At 58.0% G+C, this 20,491-nt stretch overlaps 1 protein-coding gene across 2 annotated transcripts; it reads left to right on the top strand.

Moving 5' to 3' along the window:
• The first annotated feature begins 26 nt into the window (after positions 1-26).
• CILP2 (cartilage intermediate layer protein 2) lies at positions 27-8,411 on the top strand. Of its 2 annotated transcripts, none has more exons than XM_019736968.3 (8): positions 27-544; positions 1,470-1,568; positions 2,303-2,575; positions 3,165-3,320; positions 4,244-4,522; positions 4,854-4,962; positions 5,160-5,317; positions 5,521-8,411. In XM_019736968.3, the coding sequence occupies exons 1-8, from the start codon at positions 481-483 to the stop codon at positions 7,854-7,856; spliced, it is 3,474 nt and encodes a 1,157-aa protein (XP_019592527.2). In that variant the 5' UTR covers positions 27-480; the 3' UTR covers positions 7,857-8,411. The 2 variants fall into 2 exon arrangements, with proteins under 2 accessions (XP_019592527.2, XP_088648486.1); XM_088792360.1 differs by having other exon boundaries at positions 2,252-2,575.
• Positions 8,412-20,491: the final 12,080 nt, after the last annotated feature.

Raw genomic sequence — 20,491 nt, 5'->3', positions numbered from 1 at the left:
TGGCCTCCGTGGAAGGTAGATTCAGGGTGGGACTTCCAGCCTGCTCGAGTGGCCTAAGGCCATAGCGTTAAAATTCAATTCGATGGAGGATTTCTGGCTGCCTAAAACATGAAGTTTCGGGCAGCTTCAGGCCAGATTTCAAGAGACATTTCCCACGGGCAGCTTGGGACCCAACGTGGAGAATGGAAAGTGGGTGGAGGAAGGGACTTCCAGCCCGCAACGGGGGACTCACGCCAGCCTGAGGGCGGAGGCACAGGCAGACGCACCAAGGGGGGGGCGACGACCCAGAGAGGTTGCTCACGCAACCGAAGTCACCCAGGGCCGAGGAGCGTGGCCTGGATGGGGCGGGGCCTGGGTGAGGCGGGGCCTGCGTTCCGCGTCCCGCCCACACCCTCAGCCCCAGCGGCCACCAGACCTGCGGGAGTCCCACCCGAGCGCGCGGCAGATCCCGGACCCTCCCTTGGACGCTAGGACCCGGCCATGGCGTTACTGCCGCCACTGCTCTTCCTCTGCGTCGCAGCCGCACACCTGGCGGGGGCCCGAGGTGAGGCACCCCCAGACCCCCCAGCCCAGCCCCCTAGGCGCCTGAACGTCTGGTAGTGGGCCTGGCATGCAGCCGCGCCTGGAGAGAGAACCAAGGGACCACTCGCTTCCTCAGGCCATGGTCCCTTTTGCCAGCACGCAGGAGGGGAGGGAGTGGGGGGGTACCGGGGAGATGGAGCCCCAAGGACCGCCTGGGGCGGGAATGGGATCTTGTTCACTCTCTTCCATTCTCGAAGAGATGGTAGGGGCACCTGGAGTCTGGATATGAACTGTTAGGCTCTTCTGGATTCCTGCGGACCGTGGAGTACCTGTCTCAGCGCCGCGTCTGGACACTGAATCCTCCGGTCCACACACCTCTCACTCAGAAAAGAAAGTCCAATCCCTGGAACACTCAGTGGAGTGGAGAACTGGGCCCATTTCTCAGATGAGGAGACTGAGGCTTCAAGAGGGAAGGGACTTGTCTGATGTCATTGCCCAGCCCAACTGTCTCAGACAACTCGAGGCCAGGGAAGCCAGGCTCAATTTCAAAGACCTCCCACTGGCAGTGTTGCCCCAAGTGTAGGGATGGAAGGTGGACAGAGGGAGGAATTTCAGCAGGCAAATGGACAAAGGGGAATGCAGCTCAACCTGAGGGGCGGAACACTCCTAAGGGGAAAACTGAGTCTGGGGCGTGGGGCGGAAAGACTTCATGGAGTAGGGCTGGGTCTGAGCTTTGGATCGGGGGCTGTGGGGTCATGGGGAAGTTTCCTGGAGGATGGGGGTACTGCAGTCCTTGGGGTCAGCCAGAGCTGGCTTCTGGCTTCTAAAAGCCTCAGTTTTCTTCCGTGTGAAATGGGGATGATCATGGCAGCACCTCACATAAAAGGAGCTCACAGGGGTCCCTATCAGCATCCCTTCTTTCCTCCCACCCCTCACCCCTTCCACAGGCACCACCCCCATTGAGGAGCCCACAGCGACTGCATGGGGCCTTGAAGGTCCATCGCTGGGCCCTGGCCAGCCCTCACCAACCCTGGAGGACTGGGAAGGTGAGTCAGCCTGGGTCCGAGTCCTGGCTCTGCTGTGGACTGTTGTGTGAGCTCTGACTGGTGGGGTTATGTGAGGAGGGCACACAAGCTGTGTAAAGAGCCCAATACTGCTCTGGTCTCTGAACATGACAGCCCCGTGAAATGGTGCCCTAAGAGTCGAAGTTTTAGGAAGTAGGAGGTAAGAATCCAGGCTGTTTGTTAAGGAGAAAACCGAGGGGTGGTGGGACCATACAGGAAAAGCAGGAGTTCTGGAACCTGGGTCTCTAGTTTCCAGGCTAGGACGGTTCTATTTGACTGGCTCTTGGATCTGAAACGGAGTGAGCTCCCCCTGCGGGGCTGATATGGGAGACCAGTCCCTTCCTGCTTGTGGTGACAGTAGAAAGCCACAGCTAGGGCTGGTGTCAGGCGGGTTTCTCACACCTCAGGGGTTCTGAATTCTGAAGGTGGGGGCAGGTGAGACAGTGGCAAGACCTCAGCGTGCACCGATGCCCCAGCTCAAGCACTGGGCAGAACTACGGCTGGTCAAAGGGAGGTCAACCTCCCAGGCACCCCTTCCTGCTCCTTCTGCCCTAAATGGTTCTGGATCTGGGCAGGGCCATAGGCGGTCTGAGCTAGTTCGTGCTCACTAGGTTGGTAGGAAAGAGGGCCTGGCTTAGACAGCATGTAAGGCCCATACCACGCAGATGGGGCCCGACAGGCTGCGGCCCGGGTCCCAGCGCTTGCGGTGCCCGCAGAGGCCAGCGAATGGACATCTTGGTTCAACGTGGATCACCCGGGCGGCGACGGCGACTTCGAGAGCCTGGCGGCCATCCGCTTCTACTACGGGCCGGCGCGCGTGTGCCCGCAGCCGCTAGCGTTGGAGGCGCGCACCACAGACTGGGCCCTTCCGTCCACCGTCGGCGAGCGTGTGCACTTGAACCCCGTGCGTGGTTTCTGGTGCCTCAACCGCGAGCAGCCGCGAGGCCGCCGCTGCTCCAACTACCACGTGCGCTTCCGCTGCCCGCTCGGTGAGGGCGGGGCCCAGGGAGGGCAGGGCCTGCGTGGGGTAGGCGGGGCTGCGAGAGGCAGGGACCCCCCCCCAGATGGGTGGGGCCTGAATGGGGGGTGCTGGGGAAGACGCATGGGCGTGTGGGTGTGGGCGTGGCTAGGAAGAGGCGGGGTCATTTGGGAGCAGGTCCCAAGCAGTGAGGAGGACCGGATAGGGGCGGAGCTTTGGGAGGGAGGGGCTGGGGACTCAGGTAGGGTACAGGAAGGGCCTACAGGAGCGCATCTCCGTCTCGCTGCCGTAATTTGCTCACCTGTAACAGCTGCGTTCTGTGGGGCGTGTTTTGAACTTAAAATGTATGAGGGACGCAAGTAGAACAGCAGGTTAACCTCGGAGAGCTAACCTGGGGGGCCGGGGCGGTACCTCAACTGCACCTTCGACAGGTGCGCCTGGGGAAGCACTGGTGGAAGCAGTGGGCAGGACTTTTTGGAGTACCTGCCCTTGGATGCACGTGGCGGGGGCGTCCTCCAGGCCCACATTGTCACCAGGAAGCTCAGTCCCTAGGGTGGGCAGCCGCCTAACCTTCTACCCCCACCCCGCCCTCACCACAGAGGCCGCGTGGAGTGCGTGGGGCCCGTGGGGTTCCTGTTCAGGGAGCTGCGGGCCAGGCCGTCGCTTGCGCCGCCGCCGCTGCTCAAGCCCTGCTGAGAATGCATGTCCCGGGCGTCCCCTGGAGGCGCAGAAGTGTGTGCGGCCTCGATGTCCAGGTAGGAGGGGGCGGGGCCAGTTGAGGGGCGAACTTAGAAAGGAAGGGGCCTGGGTGAAAGGCGGAGCTCGGGTTCAGAGGCAGGCATGGAGGGCCCGAACTTGGTTCACCGGGAGGTTGGCCCTTCCTTCCCTTTCTGGGCCCCGCCTCTCGTGGAGCATTGGTGACAGCGTACATCTGGACTGGAGGACGCCCGGAGGGGCGTTTCCAGTCGTGGGCATATCTGAGGGGGTGCTTCCCCCGTGTGCACGGCCGAGTGTGTAGATCTCCCCCGGTGGACGCAGACACACACAGAAGTGGGCTCACACTTGGGGTGCACACACGCGGCATTCGCAGCCCCTGCTGGTCCCCTACGCCCACGCGGACACGCGCTCACACCCTGGCAGACACGATACCCAGGCCCTCCCAGGGCCAGACACCAGGCCAGCCAGGAGGCAACTGGAAATTCCAATCCAGCCTGGGCTCCACAAACACGGTCTGGAGACTGTGCCCGCAGAGCCCACTGCAGGGTGGGGGAGCACCGTGGCCAATGGGGTAGTGGGGTCCCCACCCTACCACGCCTGGCTCTGCCCTCCCAGCGGCGCCTCTGTCCTGAAGTTTCCAGTGGAATTTTCCATTTTATGGAGCAACCACTGTGTTGGGAGGGGAAGATGTTCTGGGCCCAAGACCCAGTCCCTTGCTGGGCCCCCAGCCCCGGCCTGGGCATTTCTCTTATGCTGGAAGGAGCCTCTTGGTCCTGTGAAAGTTACCTCTCCTGTCCCCTTCTCCAGGGCATCTTCCTCACCTCTCTGGACTGCATGTTCCTCCCCCTGCCCGGCCCTGACCACTGAGCCCCGTGTTTCCCCTCACACAAGGCGCTGCTCCAAGCAGGGCCATGCTGAGGTACCTTTGCTAAATAGGTTCCTCTGCTCCTCTGTCTTCCAGGGTGCAGCCCCAACACGTGCGGATGCCCCAACCATATCCTCCTGGGCTCAGTGGTCACCTCATCTGGCCGACCGCTGCCAGGGGCCAGGGTGTCTCTGAGAGACTGGCCTGGCACTGTGGCCACCAGTGATGCCCATGGAACCTTCGGGATGCCTGGAGTCTGTGCCAGCAGCCGCGCCAATGTTAGTGCCCAAATGGATGGCTTCTCTGCTGGCATGGCCCAGTCCCAGGCCAACAGCTCCAAGTCTGCTGTGGTCACTATTGTTCTTGATAAGTTGGGTAAGTGCCTTGTGGTAAAGGGGGTGAGAGGGCAAGGACCTAGGGAGGAAGTTCTGGGTGACGCCAAGCACTTGGGATTGGGATGATGTGATGGAGAGCTTTCCCTGGGTCAGAAAGGAGATGTGACACAGTCATCGAAGGTGGAAGGTGGGACATGGAATTGTGGAGGGAAAATTAAGATAGGGCATTGTCTTGAGTAGATATATGTTGAACTTGAGTTGGGGGAATAGGGCATCCTTGGAAATGAAAGGATGGGCCCTGCTCTTGGGCAGGGTCATTGGGAGAAGCTGGGATGGGGCAGTGCCCTGATCTTTGCTGTCTTTGCCCCCAGAGAAACCCTACCTGGTGAAGCATCCTGAGTCCCGAGTTCGAGAGGCTGGCCAGAATGTGACCTTTTGCTGCAAAGCCTCAGGCATCCCTATGCCCAAGAAATATTTCTGGTGAGTGCCCCGACTCATGCTCAAGGGCCTCGTGCCAGCTTTGGGATTGGATTGAATTTCCTGTGATATGTGGTGCCTCAGAGAACCCGGAGGGAGCTGCTCTGCACCCTCCCTGGGCTGTGTGCAGGGTGGGGTGGGTAGGTATAATCCCACCTCTGTGCTGAGGGCCCCCATGGTGTTACCCACCTGCCACCCAGGTTCCACAACGGGACCCTGCTGGACAGACGAGAGCACCGGTATGGGGCCCACCTGGAGCTGCGGGGGCTGCGCCTAGACCAGGCAGGCACCTACCACTGCAAAGCGTGGAATGACGCGGGCGCTGTAAGCTCGGGTACCGCCCAGCTCACCGTGCTTGGTGAGCATCCTGCCCCCACATACACATGCTGAGCAAGTCCTAACTCAGCCCGAAATGGAGCCCCAATGTCACACTGATCTCTGACCTTGCTGATTACGATCCCAGGCCCCCACTGAACCCCTGACCCTAGTCCAGGCCCCCACCTGTGGCCTCAGATGGAGTCCTCCCCCTTACCCTGAACTGACTGATTTCTTGCTCCCCAGCCCCCGGACAGCCAGCCTGCGACCCCCAGCCTCGTGAGCATCTGATCAAACTCCCAGATGACTGCAGTCAGCCAGGCAGTGGCCCTGCCTACCTGGATGTGGGCCTCTGCCCTGACACCCTCTGCCCCAGCCCTGCAGGCTCCAGCCCCAGGTGTGGGGACTCAGGCTTCCGCTGCTGCTCTGTGCGCCGCCTGGAGAGCAGGGAGATCCACTGCTCCAGCTATGTCCTCCCAGTGAAGGTGGTGGTCGAGTGTGGCTGCCAGAAATGTCTGCCCCCGAGGGGGCTGGTCCGGGGACGCGTGGTGGCTGTTGACTCCGGGGAGCCCCTGCGCTTTGCCCAGATCCTGTTGGGCCAGGAGCCCATCGGATTCACCTCCTACCAGGGTGACTTCACCATCGAGGTGCTACCCTCTACCCAGCGGCTGGTGATGACTTTTGTGGACCCCAGCGGCGAGTTCATGGACACTGTCAGGGTCCTGCCTTTTGACCCTCGAGGTGCTGGTGTGTACCATGAGGTCAAGGCAATGCGGAAGAGAGCCCCTGTCATCTTAGATGCCAGTCAGATCAACACGCTTCCCCTTGGGGAACTGGAAGGCGAGCCCCCCTTGGGCGAGCTGGTCCTCCCACCTGGAGCCTTCCGCAGGGCCGATGGAGAACCCTATGCGGGGGCTGTGGAAGCCAGGATAACCTTCGTGGACCCGCGAGATCTCACTTCGGCAGCCGCCGCCCCCAGTGACCTGCGCTTTGTGGACGGCGATGGAGAGTTGGCCCCGCTGCGCACCTATGGCATGTTCGCGGTGGACCTCCGAGCCGCCGGCTCAGCGGAGCAGCTACAGGCCGGGCCTGTGGCGGTGCGCGTCTCCGCCAACCAGATCCACATGGCGGGCCACATAGAAGCCCTCAAGCTGTGGTCGCTGAATCCCGATACGGGCTTGTGGGAGGAGGAGAGCGGCTTCCAGCGCGAGGGGTCGGCCGCCCCGCGGGTCCGCCGGGAGGAGCGCGTCTTCCTGGTGGGCAACGTGGAGATCCGCGAACGGCGGCTGTTCAACCTGGACGTGCCGGAGCGCCGCCGCTGCTTTGTGAAGGTGCGCGCCTACGCCAACGACAAGTTCGCTCCCAGCGAGCAGGTAGAGGGCGTGGTGGTCACGCTGGTTAACCTGGAGCCCGCCCCTGGTTTCTCGGCCAATCCCCGCGCCTGGGGCCGCTTCGACAGCGCGGTCACCGGCCCCAACGGCGCCTGCCTCCCTGCCTTCTGCGATGCTGACCGTCCTGACGCTTACACGGCCCTGGTCACGGCCACCCTGGGCGGGGAGGAGCTGGAGCCCGCCCCCTCCCGTCCGCGCCCTCTGCCCCGCACGGTGGGCGTGGCCCAGCCCTACCTGGACAAACTGGGGTACCGCCGCACAGACCACGAAGACCCTGCTCTCAAACGCAATGGCTTCCGTATCAACCTCGCCAAACCCAGGCCTGGCGACTCCTCCGAGGCCAATGGCCCCGTGTACCCGTGGCGCAGCCTTCGGGAGTGCCAGGAGGCCCCAGTGACGGCCAGCCACTTCCGCTTCGCGCGGGTGGAGGCTGACAAGTATGAGTACAACGTGGTCCCGTTCCGCGAGGGCACGCCAGCCTCCTGGACCGGAGATCTCTTGGCCTGGTGGCCCAACCCTCAGGAGTTTCGGGCCTGCTTCCTCAAGGTGAAGATCCAAGGCACGCAGGAGTACATGGTCCGTGCCCACAATGTGGGGGGCAGCCACCCGCGCACCCAGGGCCAGCTCTACGGGCTGCGGGATGCCCGCAGTGTCCGAGACCCCCAACGCCCTGGAACTTCTGCCGCTTGTGTGGAGTTCAAATGCAGTGGGATGCTGTTTGATCAGCGACAGGTGGACAGGACACTGGTGACCATCATGCCCCAGGGCAGCTGCCGTCGCGTGGCAGTTAATGGGCTCCTGCAGGATTACCTGGCCCGTCACCCCCCACCGGCCCCTGCCGATGACATAGCTGCCTTTGCCATGCTGGCCCCGCTGGACCCCCTGGGTCACAACTACGGTGTCTACACCGTCACTGACCAGAGCCCAAGACTGGCCAAGGAGATTGCCATTGGCCGCTGCTTTGATGGCTCCTCTGATGGCTTTTCCAGGGAGATGAAGGCCGATGCTGGCACAGCTGTCACCTTCCAGTGCCGGGAGCCTCCTGCTGGCCGGCCCAGCCTCTTCCAGAGGCTGCTGGAGTCCCCAGCGACAGCACTTGGTGACATCCGCAGGGAGATGAGTGAGGTGGCCCAGGCACAGGCCCGACCTGCAGATCCCCTCAGTACCCGCCAGGGCAGGGCCTGGCAGTGACCTGGGCCCAGCCTCACTCCTCTGCTTTCCTTCAGACTCCTCTGTCCCCAAGAAGTCTCACCTCCTTCTCCAGACGTCCCTACCCCGCACCTTGCTCAGAATTCAGAGTCAAGTCTGATGGTGGAAATGCCAGGCAGGCAATTGTTGCTGTGTGACGTTAAATAGAGTTCAAGTTCGTCCTAATTGTGGGAGCCTGGGAGACTGTTGAGGCTGGAGGGAATTGCTCCCAGCTCACATGCCAGCTCTGATTTCAATTGTATTTTGACCCTGATTTCAAATATTATGCCCCTTGGGATTTCTGACCTTCGGCCTGGAGCCTCCTGTGTGTCGCTAAGCTAGGGCTTTATCGGGTCCTCTGCCCTAAGCTTTGTTCTTGGGGTTATTTATTGAAACAAAGCCTGTGGGGCTGGTCATGGGCATGGGGGTGAGTGTGTGTGTGGGGGGGTCCAGACCCAGTGAAGGTTTGGGGAAGCGGCTTCTTGGCTCTGAGGCTGAGCAGCACAATTCTCACATTTGGTGCTTGGAAACCTCAAGGGGGTTGGGGCGGGAAATCAATTAAAGATGCTTCATTTTCAACTCATGGTGTCAATCTTGAGGAATGAAGGATGGAGGTTGTAACTGCTGAAACAGGTCCCAAACAGACAAGGACACTCATGTGCAAGCAGCTCAGAGGCCCCCACAAGGCCCCAGACATGCCTCTCACAGGCGGGTGGGCCCTAGCTGAGACAAGGAGAAGTGTGTCTGTGATGTGTGTGCAGAGCCAACTGGTAAGCGACCACTGAACGTTACTGCCCCAGCTATGGCAGTGTCTCCTGCCTGGCCGTGTGCCTGGGGGCTGCGGTGGGCAGGGAGGGGGCATGGTAAGCACGTATGCCCCAGGGGGCAGGAATTGAGACCACCATGATTTCCTCAGCTGGGGCCACAGCAGCCTCACCCTAGGTTCTACCCAGCTGACACCTGGCCACGCCTTGGTGTGTTGACTGGGTTGCCCAAGGCTATGGTCTTGGGCCCTCCGCCCTTGCTGGAGCCTCAGTCTGGGGGCGGTGGAACCATCACTTGCTCGTGCTCTGTGTATGTGGACGGGTGAGTTCTCTTGGCACCCAAGGGGCAGGCACTGTTCTAACCACACCCCCACTTTCCAGACAGAGAAACAGGCCCCAAAAAGAGAGGCAAAGGGCTTCCTGTGTCCTGGAGCGAACCCCAGAAGGAGGGGAGCTCCCTTGGTGGCCCCCTGAACATACATGTGAGACTCCCTTGGAAGATATCATGGGCATGGGCCCCTGGAAGACATCGAAGTGGCATTGCTGGGGACCTGGGATGGGAGGTATTGTGTCTGGCTGATCACCCCGGGGAAGTGGTGATGGCAGGGAGTGGGGGTCCAGGGTGTTCCCTTAACGCAGGGCATGCTGGGCCTTCTGCACACCCACCCATCCACTTGCCTTGCTATCACCACCTGTCCACTCAGCCACCTGCCTGCCCCCACCCCCTCCATGCCACCCCACCGTCTGCCTGTCAACATTTAGAGGTGTGAGCTCTGTGCCAAGACTAAGGGCTTGGAGAAGGCCCTGTCTTGGGGAGATAGGCTCACATGCAGACCCCAACACAGCTGTATGGTCAGCGCTCAGCTCACATGGCCTGCCAGCTCTTGCCCATCTGACAACCCCCACCTCTCACGCCCTCACGCCTTTGCTTAGGCCATTCCCTTCATGAAAACACCTTCCCCTGACCAGGGGATGGACTTGGGGGTCCTGGAGTATCAGGGAGAAGATGGCAAACCCAAAGGCATCAGCCCCAGTTTTTGAGGGTGGGCCCCAGGGCTCTGCTGGAGTTAAGGTTTGGGAGGCTCCATGTGCTGGCACCCCGCCTCTCAGGATAGGCTGTGATAGACGAGAGGGGAGATGCTTTGAGGCCCCTCGGGAGCCCGGAGGCCTGTGAATTTATCCAGACCTTCCCGTGTCTACACACCCAGCTGACAAGGAGGCTTAGAGGGGAAGGCCCCCTACCCAAATTGACCCAACTCCAAGCCTGCCTGCCCCAGAGCCCTGCTCAGGGCTGCTTGCTGGGGTCCTGGGGAACAACAGGAGTTGGGGGCCTCCCCTTGCAGCAGACAGGAGAAGCTGGCTTTCAGGCCGAGGGTGATGAAGTGTCAGGCTCCATGGCCAAATACCTTTCACTGAGAAAGTGTTGGGGCTGTGGCCACAGCCAGGCGTGGGGCAGATGGGTTTGGGGCAGACAGCTGGCTCCCCTTCCCTGGGGTGGGGCAAGGGTGGGTGGCGTCATCCTGAAGCCCCCTCCCCGGCTGTTGTGGCTGGGCCATGAACGAGCAGGGGCTCCCAGAGGGAAGTGGACTAGGGAGGGTGTTCCAGGCGGAGGGCACAGCCCAAGAATACTTGGCATCGGGCAGGAGCTGTAACCCCAGCTCCTCCCCTTCCCTGCTGACAACTCTTCAAGAAGGCAGCTCCTGGCCCCAATTTCCAGATAAAGAAACTGAGGTTCTAAGAGAAAGAAGCCATCAACCTGAACTGCCGGTCCTGTGCCTCTTGACTCTGCCTTGTGACCCCATTCTAGCACCCGAGCCAGGAGTCCTGCCCCCTTCCTCCTGGAAAGTTGGCCATCAGTCTCCTGCTAAATCCATTGCTTTCCCCACAGTTGGAGCTGCCAGACCACACCCATCAGCTTGGGGGTGGAGGGAGTTATGAGGCCCCTCAGAGACCCCAGCTCCAGCCACCCTGGGGTCAACTCAGGGCACAAGGAGTCCCTTGGTCCCTCCCACAGCATTTTAAACTTTTATAATTTTAGAACCAGGGGTTCTTAAAATTCCTAGCACTGTGAGTGGGAGAAAAATCTTGGAACAATCCTTAAAACGAGAGTCTTAAAACCACAGAATCCAGGAAGAGGAAGATAAAAATGAACACACATTGAGCACTGACTGGATGCAAACCCTCCCTGCTCCAAGGCCTAACTCACTTTAAGGGCATGTAACGGGTATTTATTATATTGGGGCTCAAAATAGGCTTTTAGGGAGAGTGATTTTCATACACATCCCCGTTTTACAGCTAAAGAGACTTGCCCAGGGTCACAGCAAATAGGGACCCTGTGGGCCGGGGGGAAGGGCAATGTTTCCTAGAGAAGGGGACATGGGGTCTGGATCTTGAAGGATGTGTAGGGGTTTGCCAGGTGGCAAGGCAGAAAGGGTAGCTGGAAATGTGTATGTGAAGGCTGGAGGAGGGAGACCGTAGGCGTGCATGAAGAGCGGCGGCAGAAGGGAGGCACACAGGGACGTGAACAGGGCTTTGAAGGCTGAGCGAGGAGGCTGAGTCGTCTCGTCTCTGGCGGGTGATGGGGAGCCACAGAAGGTGCCAGAGCAGGGGAAGCTTGCACAATTTCTCATTACAAAGACTCCCCTAGAGCTGGTGTGGTATTCAGTTTGCTGCAAAGTGTTTATTTTATGGAACTGGGGTCTGCTCTCTCCCACATGGCAGCCCTTGCAGGGTCCAAGCCCTGCAGCCCAGCGCCCCTTCCCCTCAGCTGCTTCTGGTCCTGGCTGAACATTGCTGGCTCGTCCATTGGTGCCTCGTGGACCTGGCTCGGCCACCCACCACTTCCCCAGCCCTGTCTGTCTCTCTCATCAGTCCTCGAAGTTGGGTATGATCCAGTCTCAGACCCCAAAGATTGGAGCCAGCCTGGCGGGGAGACCTGGCTGCTGTCAAGTTGGGGGGAATGCTTGGGCTTTAATGGTGGAAACAGAGGCAGGGTGACAGCAGAGAAAGAGCAGTCCAGGTGACTGTCCTGACCCCTCACAGGGCCTGGGGTGGGGGTCTGGGCAGGCGGGAGGGAGGGGGCTTCAGGATGAGGGAACAACAGACACAGACATTCAGGGGTGGAGGTGGGGGCAACATACACTGCCCTACCCAGGGTCAGGGCCACCGAGCAGCACAGTGGGGGTGGTACATGGAGCCAGGGGCTGCCCTTGTCATCATTCCCAAGTCCTACTGTTCTTGTCACACCCTGTCCTCCCCAGACACTGCCTCCCACACCACTGGAGCCACTCTCTTGTCACACATTTGGCTACAATGCCACTCTCAGTTGCAACCCTGGATGCAGGCAGCCTGCCCGAGGTGCACGTGGCTGGACTTACCGATGCACTGGACACACGGGACATGCTAGAAGCTGTCCCCACCTTCACAGCCACACAGGCACACACACCCCGGCATGCAGGCCCATGTAGGGTCACTCAGCGGCACCGAGCACTGACACACCCACAGTCACCCTGCTTCCTCCCTGCACTTGGGGACCCTCTGACCACCAGACTTGCAGACTCCCCCAGTCAGGGCCAATTCTGGGCCCCAACAATTCCGTCCCTCCCAGTACACCGGCCCACAGCCAGGTGCACGGGTACCTCCCGCCCTCTCAGGGCCCTGGGGAGGGTGTGGGCCTGGGATTGGAGGGGCTCAAGTTTTTCCTGGGAAGTCCTGCATCCCTTCCTGCTGAATCAGCCCTGGGGGCCGGCCAGCAGCTGCTGCCAAACCTCAGGTATGTCCTCGAAGGCTGCCTGCGGGGCCTCCACCAAGGCGGGGGAGGGGGGCGCTCCCACTCAGGACTCAGCTCTTCCCTGGGCCTCAGCCCCCCCTTGCCCCAGATGGAGCTTGAGCTTTAATGGTGGAAGCTGAGGCCGGCTGCTCACGCCCCCAGTTCTTCCTTCATAAAGGAGCCCTTCTCAGCCCACTCTCCTGAAGGCACCACTCTCAGTGGTGTGGCTGCCCATCCTGGGGCCTGGCACAGGGATGCACACACACACACACACACGCACACACACGCGTGCATGTGCTCCCATGTGATGTCTGCATGCAGACCTGTGGGTACAGATATGCTTGATCATGTACAGGCCCAGATCTGGACTGGCCCTCTCAGAGCCCCGTTGTGAGGAGCAAATACACAGAGCAGGCACAGATACCCCAGCCTGTGGGGTCAGGGTTGAACCAGCAGGAGGGCCAGGGGCTGGGAAAACCCAGAGGAGGGCTCAGGGAAGGCTTTCTGCACAAAAGGGCCTTTGATGTGGGCTTTGAAGGGTGAACGGGAGTTTGTCAAACCAAGATCAGATGTCCAAGCGTCTTGAATGCTGGTGTTAAGAGTTTACCTTTTGTCTGTGAGGATTTTGATCAGGGAAGGGACATAATCAGACAAACCCCAATTCACTACCTCCCCCTGAGGACCCAGCCTCTGCCCTCAGGGCCTTTCAGTCAGGTGGGTGAGGCAGAGCCAGAAGCAGCCAGGAGAGATAGAAGAGGCCTCAGGTTTATGAAGCACCTGCCATGCACTGGTTTGGATCCTGTCAACAACCCCTTAAGGCAGGTTTCATTATCATCCCCCTTTTCAGCTGAGGACACCAGGGCTAAGAGAGGGAAGTACTTGCCTAGGGCGGGTTCAGCAACCTTGGCTTCTTACCTGCAATTGTGGCTGCTGACCTGTTTCCAAGTTGATCCTAAAATGTGAAGGCTAGAACGGGAAGGTTCAAATAAGTGAGCTGTGCTCAGGGTTGTGTCTTTGCCCCTTGGGTCCTGGTGGAGGAGGGAGGCCCCTCTTCATGGGACACACAAGCTCCCCCTGGGCCTCTTCAGCAAGACTGTCTGCCATCCCTTCTCATTTGGCTGAGTGGATTTAATGAGGAGCTTCTGGGCAGAGAGAGGTCCAAATGGGGATTTGGGGTGCTTCTTCAGACTTTCTGGAAGGCCTGCGCCCCTGGCCTTAGCCCTCACCCGCCGTCTGGCCCAGCTAAAAACAAACACTTGGAAATAGCCAACCCAACGGAATCTAGGTTGTGGTCAGGCAGTGGCTGAAGAAGCCACTGGAAAAACACGCAGTCCACGGGGCCAGGCCCAGCTTACATTTCACCAGGCAGGAGTGGCCTGCCCAATGCCGGAGTGGAGGAATGTCCGTTCTCTAGCTCTTTGGAACCTGTTATCTGACCAGGGAATCCAGCCTCTGGGCCGTGCCACCTTCAGTCTCCTGTTGTCAGGCTGTGACCTGCCTCCTAGTGTATCCTTGGAGGGTCAGGCCTTTTGGCTTGGCTCCCTGGCCCAGCTGCTGTTGCTTGTCTGCTTGCCTACCCCCGACAATGGGGAGCTCACCCATTTACAGCTGTCATACCCGGCAGCAAAGACATAATAATTGGGCTGATTTCTCACAGGAGGCTCTGGCTCCCTTGACCACATGGAGGGAGGTCAGAGCAGCCTGAGTATCCCCCACCCCACTCCTCTCCATGGGTCCGACCCACTTCTGGGCCTCAGGACCTCCCCCAGGCCCTTTGGGTTTAGTATGTCCCAAGTGGACCTGAGTGTCTCGCCCCAGAATGTGCTCCTTGTCCCATGGGCATGTTTCAGTGCTATCTATCTGTCTAGGTGGGCAGGTGGCCCACACACCTATTGATCCCTTACTGGATGCTGAGGCACTTTACTTGCATCTCTTCACTGACCCCACCCAGTAAATTTGTTTCTGTTATTGCTCCATTTTACAGATGGGAAAGCTGAGGCTCAGAGGGTTCGTTTGGTGTCCTTGGGTAGGAGGGGCCGATTCTGGAAGTAGGATCCAGCTCCCTGCTGGCACTAGGATAGAAGCCTTGTCTTTGGGTTGGGGAAGCCCTTGGAGGCTGAAGGGGAAGCTGAGTGTCTGGTGGGCCTGAGTGTCTCTGGCTTCCCACAACCTCTGGTCACTCCCTTGCTCACATACCCTGCACAGCTCCCATGGTTCCTCAGTGGAGGCAGGGGATTTGGGTGAATTCTTGCTCGGTCATCACAGAGACCCCTGAGCACAAAATCTAGCTCCCAGCCAACCTCACAGCCTCAAGTGCCTTTGCTGAGGACAGTGCCAACAACTGTCTCTCTTCTTCAGGTCTTGCTGAATGCTGGCTGGCATGTGGGTGCTCAGTAACAAGCAAGAGAGGGGCAGGGATTGGAGCTGGGGTGTCCCAGGCAGCCCTAGCTCCCCTTCCTGGCTACTCCCTCCCCCCAGGGCTTTGAGGTAGTGTCAGGTGAGGGACATTAAAACTCCAGAAAACACCTAAATCAGGGCCTCAATTGCCCTACCAGGGTGTGAGGGCCTAGCGACTTCCTCTAGGGCTCTGGTGTGCAGGTCTTGAGATGCCTCCTGGAGTCTTGGTGGAACAGAGATCTTTATTAGGGGCTGGGTATGGAGCCTCACTAGGCTCTGATGGGGTCCTTGGAATTTCCATCTTGACACTTGATGTAGAGGGCCTTGAAACTGCATGTGGGGGACCTTGAAGCTGCCACAACCCACCTAACTTGGGCCTGGACTTGGGGAGCCCTCTAAATCTTGCCTTGCACTGGCCCAGGGGGTCTGAAAACTTCTACTAGGGCTTGGGCCTGGGGAGCCTCCAAATTCCCATGTGGGAGGGCCTCAAAACTCCCATTTCGAGGATCACACCCTTATTGGTGGCTTTGGGAAGGTAGGAGGTTGTGGCTGTTCTTCAAGGTGGGAGACTAAGGTGCAGAGAGGGTTGGAGGGAACCCTGAAAAGGGTTTGGACCTGAGCCCCTCTGACTCCAGGATCTGGGGAGGAGGCCCAGGGCCCAGGGAGAGCAGACAACCTTGCCATGGACAGAACCCCAGTTTCTGACACTCCCCCTCTCCCAGGTTACTCGGAGGGAATCCCTGGAGATGGAGAAGGTTCAGGGTGGAAGCAACAGTCACAAACAGAGCTTCAGGTGAGAAGAGGTGGGGTCAGATGTCAGGTGAGAGGAGGAGCCAGGGTGAGGGTGATGAGTGGGGGGTGATGCAGGGAGGTCCGGAAAGGTGGTGGATCAAATGAGTGCCAGGGTCCAGGTGGATGAGAACAGTGCTTTCCTGCCCCAGGAGAGATCACAAAATTCAACCAGAAGCTTTGGGGAAAACTTTGACAACCTACATAGGGTTACTGAGATCACAGACACACACCAACACCCCCAGGCCACAGCTCTCCTCACCTTTCAACCCTCTCCATGCCTGGCTTTGGTTCCGAAAATCCCCATTGGCCAGGCAGGTATAAAGCTGAGAACCAGAGAGGGTGGATTCATGGTCTCTAGGGACACACAGCCCAGCCCCATACCTGAGATTGGGCTGCAACTGGAGGCCCAGAGTGCAGCCCAAGCCAAGCCCACAGCTGCCAGAGTTGCCTCATCTTTACTCTAGAAGAGAACTAGGTGCCAGGCTGTAAAAACAATGCACCTAGTCCCCTCAGGCACCCTTAGCCCTTGTCTGAGGTCCTAGGATGCTGGCTGGCCAGTGAGGAGGAGGAGGCTCAAGGCAGAAGAAAGCTGGGGAAGGGTCAGGTTGGGAAGAGGGGGCAGGGGTTGGGAGCAGGGGAGAAGGGTAAGGCAGTTAGCTAGGCCAAGAAGGGAAGAGAGGATGTTCAGGCAGAGGGAATGACCAGTGCAAAGGCCCTGGGGTAGAAATGCACTTATGGGAGAAGTAATGAGGGGGCCGGTGAAGAGGGGGATGATGTCAAAGTCGGACCCGGTAGGGCCTGGTGGGAGAGGAGGGGGGACTGGATTGAAAGGGAAGGGACACCAGCGCCCAGTAAGTAAACAGGCCGGGATCATTGTAAGATGGCCCTCTGGTGGCACAATGGAGAACCGACAGGGAGGCCGGACTGGTCCACCCTCTGGCGGGTCACAGAAAGTGTGGCAGCCTGAGTAAGGCTGAACTTGGTCCGACGACAGGCCCCCTGTCTTCCTGTTTTGGTGTCCCCTTGGCAGAATGCAGACAATATAACCCCAGACTCTCTGCAAGCGTGGACACCATCCTCAGCACTTTGAAGGGATGTACTTGTGAGATTCCCACGGAGCCCTACAGGCGAAGCTACTCCTATTTCCACTTCATAGGACAGGAAACTGAAGCTCAGGGAGAGTAGCACGTGGGCTGTAGAGGCAGGACTTGAATTTGGGTTCTGGCAGGCTAGGCCAGTCCCTGGTGGCAGTCTAGTCCCTCCTGACAGGTGTAAGGAGGCCCTGGCCAGGCTGCTGGGCCGGGTCAGGAGTTGGAGGAGGCAATAAGGACCTGTGAGGGCTGCAGGTAGGTGGGCAGGGTGGGGGGCTGAAGAGTCCAGAATGTGGGGGAGGAAGCCTGCACATCTACCCCCGCCCCGGGATCCCTCCTTGTGCCTCAGTTTCCCTGATGTTTTGGTTGAGGGAGGTGAATGAGAATGCACCACCTCCCTCCTCAAACTTTCCCTCATTGGTTTTGGTGCCTAATGGTGATTCTTGCATCAACTGGTGTCTTCATGGAGCAGTGGGAGCCCCTTCAATGTTGTAGATCTCCATCAGATGACCGGCCTCCTGTCTTCCTGTCGTGGCAAAATGGGGACATGATGACCTGTAATTTACTTTAAAATTCAGGTCGTCTGGCTCCCCGACCTCAGGTTCTTACAGATTTGGATGTGTTTTGAGATGGAAAGTGCCATCCCTCTCTTTCTAAATTCTTGCTATTCCAAAATGAGGACCCGTAAGGATCTGACAGCCCAGCACTCCGCCCCAAGCAATAGGTGTCATGTGTGGGATCCACGCCCAGGCAGGTTGCCGGTTCGATTCCCACATGGGCTAGTGAGAAACAACAGCTTGAACTTAGAGCTGAGCCACCGATGGGCAACCGGTTGGCTCAATGGTTGGAGCGCAGTGCTCACGGCTCCAGGGTTGCCGGTTCAGTTCCCTCATGGGCCAGTGAGCTGCGTCCTCCACTACTGGATTGAGAGTAGTGACTTGACATGGAGCTGATGGGTCCTGGAAGGGTACATTGTTCCCCAGTATTCCCCAATGGAAATTTTAAAAAAGGAGGAAGGAAAAAAAAAAACAAAAAGGAAAAAATAGAAAAACTCTAACCAAATGCTGAGACTTTTTTATTGCCAATCAATCCCAGACACTTTACTAATTAATTAGCATGACAAACATTAGAAAGAATTCTTCTCTGGTGGGAGGAGTGAGGTTAAGATGTGTGGATCAGGGAGAATATTAGTGGTCCTCCTGTCCAGACACCTAGCTAGAACCTGCATTTAACCCAAGTGATGTGTCTGAGAGTCCCTGGCGCAGATCCCTCAGAGTAGCCCCCGTGACTGGCAGACTCCTGGTTGGTTTTGTGTCCTGTTGCTTGGAACCCTGTCCTGGCCTCTGCCTCAGTGAATCTGTGGGGCCGCAAGAGGACAGAGAATGTGTTTCTAGGGCTCCGGACCAGGCACATGGAGATGTGATTTCATGGAACCTGGGGTTGTGGGCTGCAGTGTCCACCCACATCCCAGAGTTGGCCCAGAACCCAGTTCTCCAGTCTCTGTCTCCCGCCAAACTAACTCACAAAAGCAAAAGAAATCTATGGAAACATATGCAGATCAAATGCAAATGATATGCAAATACCAGTTTACATTCAAACAAAGCAAATCATATAAATTATATGCAAATGACAACCACATACGCAAATGTCACTTGAGGAAAGGGGGCCTGGGTCAGGGTAGGGTGGAGGTCCTCAGACGCATTACTAGGGACATGTTGAGTATAACAGTAATGACGGAGCTCCCCATTTCCTGCCTTGAGACCAGTTATGGGGACAGAGCCCCGGAGAGCAGTTTCCAGGCTCTCGGCCTCACAGGGAAAGGTGCTGGCTCGGGTAGTAGATGGTCATCAGCTGTGACTAGTTGGCCATCAGCTGTTACCCGTTAGCCATTAGCCACTGATATAACTGCCGTGGCTAAGCTAGCAAGCGGCGGAGTGTGGATTGTGAATTGCAGAGAGGCGGATTGCAGTTAACAATTGAGATTGTTTGGCAGAGAAGCAGACGGAGGGTTGCAGATCATGTGGCTCCTGCTTCCTGTGTCTCCAACCCAGCCGCCAGCGAGACTATAGTGGTATGACTCCCCTATCTATGGCTCCGTTGGTGTTCCTTTTTGGCCTCACCATGTCCTGCGTTCTTAGGTGGGGAGCGGGACTAGAGACCCTGCATGCCACCCTGAATGACACCGGTCCTTTATGTGGATCAGCCCTTGGACCCTACAACCACAAGGTGAGGGGGTTCTTACATCCCTGGGGCCCCAGCCCAGAAGAGGTAGGTCTCAGGACTTCAGACTTCTCGCCTCTTTGCAGGATCTGTGGGACACAGTGACCCCTGGTGGCCAGTGTCGGTACACAATGCTGAACCTCTCACCTCATCCCAACGCTTATCTCTTTGTGCTGTGGCCTCCACCTCTCCTTCCTGGTGCATCCCTTCTCAGGTGAAAGCCCTGATCACCCACCTCCAGGCTTCAGGTTAGTGGGAGGATAATGAGCAGGACTGGCTGAGGGGAGTAATCAGTTTCAAGGACTCTGGCTCCACTCTTACACCAGCCAGTTAGGGATTTTTAAAATACAAACTGTCCAAAAGGAAACAAGAACCAGTCTCCCGCCAACCCCCAAATCCCTGGTTCTCTCTCCAGAGGCCACAGCTATGATCTGCGTTTTCTTCCAGAGTATATATCTGGATCAAAGTCTCTCCCCCAAATTAAAATAATGTACCTAAAGTGTTGCCCTCCCTACTCTTTCCACGCCCCCTTCCCCATGCTGGTTCAAGCCGTTGTTTTTCAGTCTAGTTGTGTAGGACACGGCTCCCTGGCCCATGCTGGTGTTATGAGCCTTGTGCCCCCCTCCCCGGCTGAGGCAGTCGGTCGCCAAATGCCGTTCACGGCAGCCGGCCATGTGGGAATCGAAACAGCGGCCTGCGGCCTTTGGAGCATGGCGCTCCAGCAGCCTGAGCCACCGGGTCTGTCCACCTACCCATCCCGCTTGAACACTAACGTAGAGAAAAGCCCCATTAGTCTTTCTAACAGTTGTATAGTATTCCACGGTGTGGCTGGGCAACCACAGATTTAAATAGTCCCCACCTGACAGATGTTTGTTTTCAGTTTGTACAGAATGTGGCAAGAAATGCATCATTTTGCACTCATACCCATGTATCTGTAGAAAAATTCCTAGAAGAGGGAATTGATGAGGGAAAGTGTACATTTTTAAAGTTAATAGATTCCAGAAAACTGCTGTTTTGAGCAACTGTACCGACAAGCAGTCCCACCAACACTGTCTTCAGCCTCGCAGCCCTGGCTCTCCCAGTCTCTCCTAACTGGGGGCAGGGCAGGATCAGGGTGTGCTGGGGTGAGTCCTTTGTGCTCCTGTAATCTTGACAGCTTGGTTACTGTCATGTGGCCACAATGTAGGTATTTTTGAATAGTGCAATACAAAATGGCATACAATGCACATTTACATGCATAATTTGACCTAGGCGCATGTGGGGACAGAGCCCCGGAGAGCAGTTTCCAGGCTCTCGGCCTCACATGAAGAGGCTGGCTCGGGTAGTAGATGGCCGTTAGCTGTGACTAGTTGGCCATCAGCTGTAACCAGTTAGCCATTGGCCACTAATATAACTCCCATGGCTGAGGGAGCAAGCGTGGATTGTGGATTGTGGATCGCAGAGAGGCGGATTGCAGTTAGAACGGCGGATTGCAGTTAGCTAGTGAGGTCGGTTGGCAGAGAAGCAGACGGCAGGTTGCGGATCATGTGGCTCCTGCTTCCTGTGTCTCCATCCCAGCCACCAGTGAGACTATAGCGGTGTGACTCCCCTATCTGTGGCTCCGTG

Source organism: Rhinolophus sinicus, chromosome 15 (genome assembly GCF_057876585.1).
Source record: "Rhinolophus sinicus isolate RSI-liver-muscle chromosome 15, RSI-T2T, whole genome shotgun sequence".
Classification (NCBI taxonomy): Eukaryota; Metazoa; Chordata; class Mammalia; order Chiroptera; family Rhinolophidae; genus Rhinolophus; species Rhinolophus sinicus.
Note: the sequence above shows the minus strand (reverse complement) of the source record. Positions and strands in the feature narration are given on the sequence as shown.